This window comes from Neopelma chrysocephalum, unplaced genomic scaffold, assembly GCF_003984885.1.
Source record: "Neopelma chrysocephalum unplaced genomic scaffold, ASM398488v2 Primary Assembly neopelma1_74, whole genome shotgun sequence".
Classification (NCBI taxonomy): domain Eukaryota; kingdom Metazoa; phylum Chordata; class Aves; order Passeriformes; family Pipridae; genus Neopelma; species Neopelma chrysocephalum.
This window is the reverse complement of record NW_020897735.1, coordinates 5,863,374-5,875,749: the sequence shown is the minus strand read 5'-3', so window position 1 is coordinate 5,875,749 and position 12,376 is coordinate 5,863,374. Positions and strand designations below refer to the sequence as shown.

At 43.9% G+C, this 12,376-nt stretch overlaps 1 protein-coding gene across 7 annotated transcripts in view; it reads left to right on the top strand.

Annotated features, from left to right (window-relative positions):
* The window catches only part of RAPGEF1 (Rap guanine nucleotide exchange factor 1), an 83,501-nt gene that overhangs the window by 38,437 nt on the left and 32,688 nt on the right, over positions 1–12,376 (top strand). For all 7 annotated transcript variants that reach the window (XM_027687608.1, XM_027687607.1, XM_027687605.1 and 4 more), the window contains exons 4-9: positions 1,308–1,464; positions 6,085–6,173; positions 6,556–6,708; positions 8,113–8,236; positions 9,488–9,671; positions 10,253–10,768. In XM_027687608.1, the coding sequence (XP_027543409.1) occupies positions 1,308–1,464; positions 6,085–6,173; positions 6,556–6,708; positions 8,113–8,236; positions 9,488–9,671; positions 10,253–10,768 (1,223 nt within the window). The remainder of the gene's footprint in view (positions 1–1,307; positions 1,465–6,084; positions 6,174–6,555; positions 6,709–8,112; positions 8,237–9,487; positions 9,672–10,252; positions 10,769–12,376) is intronic.

Genomic DNA, 12,376 nt, shown 5'->3' with positions numbered 1-12,376 from the left:
AATATCTCCTACCAAGCTAATTTCATCTGAAATGAGAACAAATGGCAAGCAGCATCCTTTAAAAAAAAAAAAACAAACAACAAGCACACTCAAGTCCTTGCCATTGTTTGTATCCCCTGGTCATAAGGTGACAACAGTTCTTTCCCCAGTCCTGCAAACCTCATTCACCTAAATAAACTCATTGAAGCTCGTGGGCTTGGTTCTTTTCTGGCAGATAATGAAATTACTGGAGTTAAGCCAATGTAAAATGGATAGCAAAGAGAAACGGGGAAGAGCTGGAACACTTGTATCAGTAATGATTGCAAGATTACACCTTCTCTTATCTGTTTATGGTTTTGATGCAGCTTGAAATTGATTTAACTTGACAAAGAATTGCTGAAGCGCTGCCATCAGCAGTGCTGTTAACACACCTTGTTTAGTAATGAAGTCAGTGTTTTCAGAATGGCCAGGAAAATGCCTGGGAGCACTGTTGTTACAGTTAACTTTTATTTAGAGTTGTCATCCTTCCAAAATTCTTCCCCCCCCCCCTTCAGAACAATAGCTTCAATTCTGTTTCTCATTAAAATCAAAACAAAGCAACACCCTTCCTTTTTCAGACCTGAAATTCATTCAGTTCAATTTCTCTAAAGAAGTAATTTTAATTACATGTTTTCAGGCATTATAAACAGTGAGGCAGTCGTTTGTAAAGGAATGAAGAGAGTCAGCTCTCAATGATCCAGGGCATTTTTGGTGAGAGTTAATAAGGAAGAAGGAAACCAAATATAATACTGAAATAATATAGGTTAAACTTAAATGTAGCACTTAAGTACTTATGGTCAAAGTTAAGGCATAGGATGGAGCTGTAAATTAAAAGGGAAGGAATGTTATTTTTAGCATTGCTGTGTTAACCTGCAGCCCAGATAATTCCTTCTGATAGCTGGGAATGAACTGTTGATGGTTTGTACTTTCATATTGTCATCCCCTTGGGTGCTAGAGAATGGGAGAGCAACTGCAACTGAGCAACTGAAGAGAACCCTGAGCTTTGTCACCTGCTACACACAGATGAAGTATTCCAGACTTTTCTATTCTTCACAATTTTTATCTGTTCTCTCTTAGTAGTGAACTCATGCAAACTTGATGTTGGATACCCATATTTGCCCATATAAGCAGAATTTTCAGTCAGTACTCAGTGGAGTCTTCTACACAGTGATAAGTCAGAGAGAAAAGGAGAACAATCACACTTTTAACAGTGTGAAATGCACTCTCATAACATTTGATAATGTCCCCATAATTTCATTTTGTTCTTTTTTTCCTCCTCTGCTGCCCAGTTCTGCCATCTCGTCCTGCTACAGCCGCGTGTACCAGAGCCTGGCCAACCTCATCCGCTGGTCTGACCAGGTGATGCTGGAGGGGGTGAACTCAGAGGACAAGGAGATGGTGACAACAGTGAAGGATGTCATAAAAGCTGTTCTGGATGGAGTCAAGGTACACCAGAGAGATATTGTAAATCACATTATATAAAGTACGTGATAATGTGTTTTAGAAAAGATCTATATAAAAGAGGTTTTTAAGTGTGGGTTAAATATGAAGGTCCTATTCTTGCCTTCAGTCAACTATCTCTTAAATCAACTGCTCCATAAGTGAAATGATCCTGCTTGGAGTGCTGGTTAAAGATTAGCACAAACATATTGGCTCTTAGTGTGAACTTCTGAAATGCTTACCCTGGCATTTGGGTGAATTAGAAGAAGCAATAAATCTTTATTTGGCATTGTATTAATTTTTCGGCAAGTCATTCCCAGTCTCCTATGCAGAGTTTGCATATTTTCTGTCTAGGCAAAATAAAATTAAAACACTCCCTGTCAATGCCCACAGAGAATCAAAGGCTCCAGCTCCATCTTCTGAGGTAAAATTCAGGGGATTTGTCAGTGATACATCACCACTGTCAGCGGTTGGATTAGGGTGTGGAATAGGTGATGAGCTAAACTCAGTTTTCTGGAGATTAATTTTGCATAACTAATGGAAATGTTTAGCAGAAATCTTTGTATCCATTGTGAGACCTGCTTGTAGCATTCCCTCACTTTTCCACCCTGGGAAAGCTATTGGATTTCCTTCTACCTCCCTGGGAGCTTTTGGTACCCATTATTTCTGTGTCCCAGGCTTGTCATTCACCTGTCTTAAAACTGCAGGTAAAAGTTTGCATGACCTGGGTTTAGGACAGACTGTCATCTCCTGCTGAATGCAAAAACAAAGTGGATCTCCCAGGCTTTGACTGTCACATTTTCAGGCCTCTTGGTTTGCATCCTCTGGATATCTCTTTAGATACTAAAGTCTGCTATTACTTTATGAGCCTTTTTAAGTAAATATCTTTGAAACAAAACATTTCCATCACCTAAAGAAGACGGATTTTCCAGGATTATTTTGCGCAATATGCTCTTTAAGCTCCACGTTTTAAAAGTAAAGCTGGTCTTAAATTTGCACAGCAGGAGAGAGAAAAAGAGTTTAGCCCAAAGTCTCAGCTGCTGTCAGTGTGGGAATTCAGCAGCAATTTGCAGTATGTGAAAATCTGTAATATCTGAACTGTAATACCCCAGCAAATGGTGAGTTATCACTGACTGGATCTGCACAATCCTGTGGAGAGAGGTGTTATCCCCAGATCCAGGGCAGAATTGTGTGGTCTCATTGCAGGCAATTTGGACACACGTTGTCCTTTCACTTCAAGCAGTATTTAAACCCTTGGTACCTGTTGCTTCCAGTCAGAGCAGCATCCTCTCTGGATGGGGGAGAAGGTCTGGGTTGGGGGAAAAGCCTTGGATGGGAGAAGATCTCAGTCTTGGATGTCTGGTCTGTGATCCAGCCCAGGCTGGAGCAGCACGGGCATGTCCATGCAGTGCTAAACCTGAGCTCTGGAGCCCTGCTGAGCTCTGTGGTTATATCAGTCTCTACTTTGCTGTTAGACTAAAACTTATTTTGGCCTTCCAGTTGGAGCTGACTTGTGTCTGGTCAGCCTGGAACATGGTTGGAGCAGATGTGTGGCTGTCTGGGTAGACATGAACGTCTCTGCCCACCAACAGGGCAGCATTTGGAAGTGGCGTGTTCTCATCTACTGCATGGCAAAGCACAAGGTTTATTTTAGTAGGGCCAAGCCAAATTTTCAGATCTGGAAGCAGAACTGAGAAGTTGGACACTTCTCTCCACAGCAGAACCTACTTTGTTTTTCTGGCAGATCACACAAGATCCACTTCCACATTTCAGTGCTTACTTCCTTCTTTATTTTCAGAACTGAGCATAAAGGAGTCACTTGTTCACCTCTGTAACTTGATGTTTTGGTCTCAGGTTTTAGAACCTTGCTAGGCATATATAAAAGGGGAAAAAATTCCTTGTTTTGATTATATAACTTCTTAAAAATCCCTCTCCTTTTGGAATTTCCAGCTTGCTGAAGTAGCATAAGTTTGCAGAGAGGCTTTAATTATCTCTAATTACTGCTGCAGGAATCTCTTTCCTTGCTGATAAGGAATAGCATAATGTGCATCTGGCTCAGTTGTGTGCTGATTACCTCTGTGTGTATGCTAAAGATCTTGGCTTGATTTTCAAATGCTAGTTCTCACTTTGGGGATAGTAGAGAGCAGGAACAGTCAGGGTCTTGTCAAAGTTTGAAGGGAAAGTGGTCCTCCCAAGTATTAACAATCTTACATTGTGTTGGTGCCTCTGGTGAGAGGGGCTTTGGGGTTTTTTCCCCACAGTCCCAATGCTTTGAATCATTCTGAAGATATTTTTGAGCCAAAACAGATTGGTTTTCTCCCATTTTAACCTACATTCCCGTGTGGTGGACAACTGTGTGTCCATTATGACTGGCAAACTAGTGGTGAAGAAAGGTGAGGAAAAGGAAACGTTACATTTTCCCTTCCATAGCCATTTCAAGAGAATGTTTAAGGAGTAAGTTGGCTTTTGAGTTTGAATGTTTTATTTCCCTTCTTGTGCTCTTGTGCATTTGCAGTTCTTGCTGGCCAGGACCCAACAGCCCCTCAGGGTTTGACTCCCAGTCTGTTAAAGTGCCTGAGGGTCTCCAGAAACCTCTTCAGCAGTGGGATTTTGTGCAGAAGGCAGGAAGGTGGCAATCCATGGTGTCATCACTCAGGCCTGACAGTGACTGGGAGCATGGTGCCAGCTGCAGCCATAAAGGTCAAATGGTGTCACTGTGTAATTTCCAAATGGCCCAATTCACAGAAAAACCTTCTCTGGGGTTTGTAGGCTCCCAGGTCCTACGGTTGTTTTTCCTGGTGATGTTCTGTAAACTTTACAGGGGAATTTCTGAAGTCTAAAAGGAATAGCAAGGTTTTAATTAAAGACTGTTCATCCTGAAAGAGAAGATAAAAGAGAGGAAAGTACATTTTGTTAAACTAGTTTCTCTTGAGTAACAAAGGACACTCAGCAGAGAGGTCTGAGGTCAGCTCAGTGTCCGTGTTACCACTGTAGCAGTTTTCTCATTGGAGGGCCTGAATTATTTGACTTTACTGTGTAACTTGCATTACCACAGTGTTGCTGATGGATTGTCCAAAGCTCTGTCAGTGTGTTGTTCCTTGTTGCTGAGTATTTCCCTGCTGAGGGATGTGGCTGCCCTGGGAGGTGGGGGCTGGCCAGGCTGTCCTGTGGTCAGCTTTGGTGCTGTGCTCGTCCTCCTCAGGGCACTTCTCAGAACACGCTGTTCCTCGCCAGGGCTCTCATCTGTCTGTCCCAACAGGAACATCTTCATAGCATTAGTCCCCATGGACATCTGTGTGTGCTCTGTTTGTGCTCCCTCTTCCTTCCCCCTGTGTGGGATTTTCCAGGACAGCTTGTGGAAAGCTGAGTGTTTGTCCTGGTTTTGGTTAACACAGTGCACATTCTGTTGGAGCACAAGCTCACACCAAGAATGTTAAGTAAAACATGGAAACCAAAATGAGCTGAGGTGGACACTTGGACACTGTGTTTGCCATCCTCTGCACATCCAGTGCAGCACCTTATTCCTCTTGTTGTGCATGTGTTAACCCATGGAAATTCAGCTTTAAGTAGAGCCTCATGCAAAAATACCAGAACTAAAATATTTTCCTTCCTCGGAAGGATGATGGTGGTGACATTCCAGTTGCAGTTACTGCACTGAGAGAGCAATGCCAATTGTTTCCAAGCTCTGCAGACAAGGACATGAAGATGATGCTGGAATGATGACACTGTACTTCAGGCTGCTTTAAAAAAAAAACGAATTAAAATTGATCCCATATAATTTCCTTTGCGTAATACGCTGGGAAGCCAATACTGTCAGGAAGCACTGCCAGTTTTCCAGCCTGCCTCTAACAGGGCATGTGTCTGTATCTGTGAGCAGTAGATCTGTTTGTTGGCCTCAGACATCCATAAAATGTTCTCTCCATCTTTCTGGCGTGAATGATTGTTGCTTTGACTGCTGGCATACTTAGAGTTCAGGATTATCGTGCCCTTATCTCTTTATCCAGAGCCTTATCTGCCTATAACAGATGCACTGCAGTAGCTCCTTGAATGATTAAGACTTGCATTGCTAACATGTTAAAAAGTGGCTTCAGGGGAAGCAGGCCTTTTAATAAAGGGGTTCACTGTTTAATGTGTTGTTGGGCATCCTACAGAAAACTTGCTTTTTTGAACAAATACATATTTATTTATAAAATATAAAACAATTACTTAATGGAGAGTTTTTTTGGCTAGGTGAAGTGCTCCACTGGGTAAGACTGTTCTGTACTTATATTTACATATGTAAAGCAAATTTGCCATTATCTAGGGTGTTGTGGGGACTGGAACACATTTGTGATGATGGAGGAAAGAGGAAGCACAGCAAAAAGACGTGTGGGTTTGTGCAGAATCCCCATAGGGCCAGGGTTTATGAACTTAAATATGGCCAAACTGCTGCTGGGTGCAGGCTGCTCCTTAGCAGCTGTTCTGCATCATTTCTGTGGCTCTGTACCAGACCTACACCCAGCTCAGCTCTCTCTGTGTCTGCTAACAAGGAGTTCACTGCAGTAGCATCCCTTTCTGTTCTAGGGTGTTTAAGTGCAACATTCAGCAAGTAATGATTATTCTCTTTTTCTTCTCTCCATCCATCAGGAGCTGGTCAGACTCACGATTGAAAAGCAGGAGCATCCCTCTCCCACAAGCCCAGTTAAACCCAGTTTACCAGCATGTAAATCTGACAGGTGGGTCCACTGGCAAGGATTTCTTCTGTGTGCAGGACTAGTATAGAGGGGATAATTTCTGTCTACTGCTGGTTGAGGTAAAGCATTCACTTATTCTTCACAGAGGGTAGTGTAGTGTTCTTTATGGAGCCCCATCCATTTCTGTGGGACCACTAAAAGAGAATATCCTGTGGTAGGAAAAAACCCAAAATCTGGCAATGAGACATCCCCTGTGACACGTGCACATTCTATTCTACGCATACATGGAATTCCACCTGCAGATGCAAATTCTGCTTTCTGCTGTCTGTTGTATTGCACATGATTTAAAATAGGAATGAATCTGTCAGCAGGCTGCATTCCAGCTGTGGTTTGTGATCTACAATCTGTGTTTTGCATGTTGCAGCCCATCAGAACTTCCCCTTACAGACCGAGAAATGGAGATCCTCAACAAGACAACCAATATGACTCAATCCAACGAGCTGCTGACTGACTCCATGGATGAAGAAGTTGCACCTCCTAAACCCCCTCTGCCCAGCATTCGTGTGGCAGAGAACAGGTAATACTGGCCAGTCAGCTGACTGAAGAACACCAGTGCCTCTTAACCAGCTTGTTGGTTTTTAAACAGTCTTGCCAAATGGGCACAAGAGAATTCGTGAGGAGGGTTAGTGCTGCCTCTGAATTTCCAGTCTTCCAGAGTAATTATTCCCTGCTCCTGGAGTGCTTATGAATTTGTGTTCTGTCTGATTATTTTCTCTTTGTGTTTTCCTTTTCTTCTCTTTATGTGAGGATAGTGCCATGCCCTGAGGTCCGTGCATGAGAGGCATCACATAAATCTGTAAAAACCTGGTGTAAAACTGTGGGAATTCCACACTGTACAAGTGTTTGGTGCTGCTGTATCCGATGGGAAATGTTTCTTTAACCTCAGCTGGCAGTTACCAATGTGTCCTGCACAGCCAGGTTGTTCTGCATTGTTTATCAGAGGTGGTTCTGCATTGCTTATCAACTTAAGAGTGAAAGGAGCCAAAAGTGTGTGAAAAAAATCTTGTGCTTGGTTGTTCTTACCCCGTTCTACGAGTAACCACATGAAAGTTTCTGTGTTCTATTTTGAGAAGGAAGAGAAAACCCCCAATTTGCAGGTTTTTGGTCTGTGTGTGTGATGTTTTTCTTCTCTAGGACTGGTGCTAGTGGCTGGTGTGAAAAATATATGTTGTATTAATATAAAAGTGCAGCATCAAGGGCTATGACTGGAAAAAAAAGTCACATTTCTGCATGTTTTATGAATTCTCATGGGTTATATAAAAAGCTCCTCTTCAAAGAACAGAACATGTGTGCTCTTGGGAACCTCCCAGGCTTGATGATTACCAGAATTATGTGTCATTAGAAGCAAAAAGTAAAAATTCTGGGGTTAAATTCTCACTAGGTGCTGCTAATGTGTACGTGTGAAACAGATTCATGCCAAAACACGGGCCCTTACAGTGTCTGTGGTGAGAGCAGCACTGACTTTCTTGTTCCCTGAAGTTCACTAAGAAAGTAGAAAGGGCAGAAAAAGAATTTTCCTCTCCTGTGAATTTTTGAAACTTTGAACGTTCTTCAAACCTTGAAGGTTTGAGAAGGGAGTGTACAACGGAAACAATATTTGGGTCAACCAAAACATTTAATTTGGATTTTCGCTGCTTTTAGTAAGAAATAATTACCATGCTAATTAGCTTCATTAAAAATACTTTTTAAAACAGCAGTTGTTTTTGTTTGAGAAATACAACTCTTTTCCAGCCTTAAAAAATAAGTCACTGAACAGGACAGTACCTGTGAGAATATTCTTAAATTAACGTTTGTTAGTGGATGCAGTTTGCTGAATAGCTCCTGGCTGGCAAAGGCTTTCTAGAAAACAACTTGTGAAGACTGTAGAAAGTCTTTTTGCTGGAAAAGTGATGGAAGTGTTGATGCCTGTTGTGTCTTGCAGCCCTCCACCAGCACTGCCCCCTAAAAAACGTCAGTCGGCACCTTCCCCGACCAGAGTGGCAGTTGTGGCCCCCATGAGTCGAGCTACCAGTGGGTCCAGTTTACCTGTTGGAATCAACAGACAGGTAATGGCACAACCCCTTGGTGAAAGCCAAGGGGAAACGTGCTGAGAACTGTAGCAAAAGCTCAGAGAAGTGCCTTGACCTGCAGGGACACAGATCCCTCCAGGGCTCTGCTCATCCCAGACAGCCCCGCACGGGAGAGCTCTGCAGTGGGAGCTTCAGTGGCAGGAACGTCAGCACAATAAATAATGTGAACAGCTTAATATTTTTTTACAGTGTTGTTGTGTTTATTTAACAAATTGCTACAAACTTCATTGCCTTGAGCTGTAGCAGAGTGTGAGGATGGGAGCAGTTGGGTGTTGCCATGTTGAATGGATCAGGGGACAGAGCAGCTGGCTGAGCTCACCCAGATCTCACCGTGGTTTACTTACAGCCCAAGGGAGCATGTGGCAGGGTGAGATCAGAACTCTGTCTTCATCCAGTCACAATTTAAAACATCTTTTAACTCAAGCAGTAGTTTGAGGGAAATTTGTAAATTTTATGTTAGAAAAATGGAAAAGTTGGTGTGTGTTAATCACATTCCATTTCTTGTGCTAGTCTGGGGTTTATGAGGTTGTAAATGGCTGGGTTTGCTTTACACATTCAGGAACTTACTAACTCAGCAATGAGGACCTCAATCTTATTAAATTGCCCAAAAATCAAATCTTGTCCTCATCCCCAAAGCCTCAGCTCTGGCTTAGGGAGCCTCTGCAGTCATTTGACCGACCCAGATAAAACCATGACCATTCTTCAGTTACTGGTACAGTCACACTAAGGTTTTTCTGATGGAGTGGGAATAGTTGAGGGTTCATTCACAGGTTGATAAGCTTGAGGTAATTTCTGAAATAGAACTGTAGTCATGGTCCCAGAAAGTTGTATCGCACTATGATTTATTTTCCCTTTTGTGCAACCAAGCCAACTGAGTATTTGCTAAAGCCCCAGGTATTTTAAGAGAAATCTTGCAGTCTTATTACCTGGCATCAGTGTCATGACAAGGAGTCATCAGCAGTGAGGAACTCTATCAAATCTTCACAGCACCTGTGAGGTCCATGTGGGTCACACCATGCCCAGCCTGGAAAAAGAATACCCAAAACTCCCTGGCATGGGTTATTTACCAATCAGGGGGTTTCTGTGCTCCCCATGAGCTTGTCTACCTAGAGAGGGCCACCAGCACTGATCCTCTCCCCTCCTGCGAGGCGTTTGTGCCTCGAGCTTCATCTTGCTCACAGGCGAGCTTTCAGGAAAGGTGGTTATTTGATGTTCTTTTTGCTGAAGGATTTTGATGTTGACTGCTATGCCCAGAGAAGATTGTCAGGGGGAAGCCACTCCTATGGGGGGGAATCTCCTCGTCTCTCACCGTGCAGCAGCATCGGCAAGCTCAGCAAGTCTGACGAGCAGCTCTCGTCCCTGGACCGCGACAGCGGCCAGTGCTCCCGGAACACAAGCTGTGAAACCCTGGGTGAGTTCTCCAGGCCTGGTGGGGTCCCCTTCCCTCTAGTTTGGGAGCTGTCATAGTTGGGATGCAGAAATAAATGGGTTGTGCCTGCAACTGTTGTGTTGCAGTTGCTGCAGGCGATTCTGTGCAGAATTATTCTGTCAGATAGGAAAAAGCCCAGGGGAATGTGTTTCCCTGGCTGTTGTAGATGATTGTGTTCAAACTCAGTTCGGCTCTCAAGTGGAATGTTTTGTTGCTTTCAGCCTTGTCTGCAGAAATTACGATGCTGGTAGACTAAAGCAATGTTGTTTCTGTATACTAGGAAAGAAAATAAAAATATAAATATGAAACATAAATTATGTCTGCAGTCATCTACCTAGTGAATTTTTGTTGTTTGTTTGTTAGTGTAAAGAATTAATTACAAGTTTTGTAAAGTCTAGATGTCACAGAAAGTGTAGAAGATGGTCTCAGCTTCAAGGAAGTTCCACCCTGATTAAAATGAACTGATTAATTACTGATGGAATGGGAGGGACAGAACTGAGAAGGACTAAACAGTAAAAGAGAGAAACTAATGTCACATTCTCCTGTCCCCTCTGTTTAACCAGATCAATCGGATCACTATGATCCAGACTATGAATTCCTGCAGCAGGACCTCTCCAATGCTGATCAGGTACCTCAGCAGGTGCCAGGTATCCTCAGCCCATTGCCAGAGTCCTTGGGTGAGTCTGGCTCCCCTTTCCATGGACACGCTTTCCAGCTCCCGCAGGGCAGCTCTCCTCCACTGGAATTCTGCAGCCTCTCGGGATCAGCACCACCAACAGAGACTCCTCCAGCTTTACCAGAAAAGAAGAGGAGAAGTGCAGCCTCCCAGACTTCTGATAACTCAGGCTGCAGGGTGTCCTATGAGAGACACCCTTCCCAATATGACAACATCTCCGAGGATGACCTGCAGAACGCCGTGGTTGTCCCATCAATACCCTTCACGCCGTTTGCTGCTGTTTTGCCTTTCCAGCAAGGAAACTCTTCAGCTCCAGTGGAATTCATTGCTGACTTTGCTGCTCCAGATTCTAACAGTGACCCAGAAAAGCCACCACCTCTGCCAGAGAAGAAAAACAAACACAGTAAGCAAGTTTTGGGGTTTACTTGTACCTTTCCCTTTCTTTGCAGTTGTCATGCTTCTGATGACCACTGAGTAATGGTAGTGACACTGCCTATGTGTGTCTGAGTGTCAAAATCAGTCAGTGTTAAAGGCATGGAATGGAAATGTCAGTCCTTTGGTGGGCAGGGAGTGACTCTTGGAGCCAGGATCAATCCAGGCCCAGGGGAGCTGGCATCACACATCTTCATTACTATAGTGAGACCATTTTACTTCTCTGTTTACCTGAATGTGAATCTTTGAGGCACTTTGCCTTGCAGATCTTCCTGGTTTATTCTCCCTTTTTATGTCCATTCCTTCTCCCCTTCCCCCATTTTGTGGTTTCCCCCTGCGGAAAAGAATTGGATCCTCTCCAAGAGCTTGGAGAAAGGGCTGCTTTTCTGTCCAAAACCGAGCCTTGCCAGAGCAATTATTTGGCAACAGGAGCACAGTCACCCACATAGCTGTGCAAGACAACACTATTAACCCAGTGTCCAATACTGCTGTTTTACTCTGGGATCTCATTTCCTTTTGGATGCCTGAGAATTTCCCACATCGTTAAAACGAGCAGCCTCTAAAAGCGAAGGCTCCCGACCCCAGCCAGACTGCTGGCACACCAGTGCTGACCACAACTCAAGCTCATAAACCTTCTTCTGATATCCTTAATGGCTGAAAAATGTGGGACCTCCTGCCAAACACTTGGCCATACTGCTCTGCCAAGGAAGGCTGTGGGCTGCACAGGGAGATCCAGCAGATGTTTGCTGGTTGCTGACTGGCTTTGCAGTTGTGTGTTGCATGGGGAGGCAGTGTATACGAGACCTGGATGAAGAACATTGTGTTGCATGGCTGGCAAGAGAAGAGCTGATTTCAAAGTGCTGAGTTGGCTTTCTGATTCCTCTCTGCAGTTTGTAGACTTTGCACAGAGAATAACTTTTGCCCAGAATGGTTGTGGACTCCCCATCCCTGCAGGTCCTTCCAACCCAAACCAGTCTGAGATCCTGTGATTCCATGAATAACATGGGAGTGAGGTGGCATGTTGTACAGGAGGGTCACTATTCTGTCCATTCCTGTGTAGTGTACTCTGCCAGTCACTTCTTCAAAAATGTGCCTTGTCTAAAAGCATTTCCATTATCCCTAAGTGGCCAGTCCACATTAGTAACCCTCAGGGATTTTACTCAGAGCACAAGCCTTGACCCACCTGAAAGTGAGGGTCATCTTGTAGTTCAGTGTCCCCATATGCAGGAAATCACTTTTGTCTCTCTCTGGTAATCAAGCAAGTTAAAGATATTAAAAGCAGCTAAAAAGGAGCTGAGATGTTTGTCGGTAGACAACAGACAGGAAATAAATGCTGGCACAGGGCATAGCCTGGGCTGGTTGTTATGGCTTGTGCTGTTCAAAATACTCATCTGCAGTACCAGCTGTGATACAGAGCACCTTCCTGCAGGGTCAGGTCACTGTGGGGCTGCATGTGAGTAACAATGGAAGGGTGTTACACCACTCAGACTGGGATGGATGCAGGGAAATGCACTTCTGTGCACACAGGCAGCTTTAGTGGAGAGGAGATTCCTGGGCAAATCTTGGGAAAGAGGCAGTT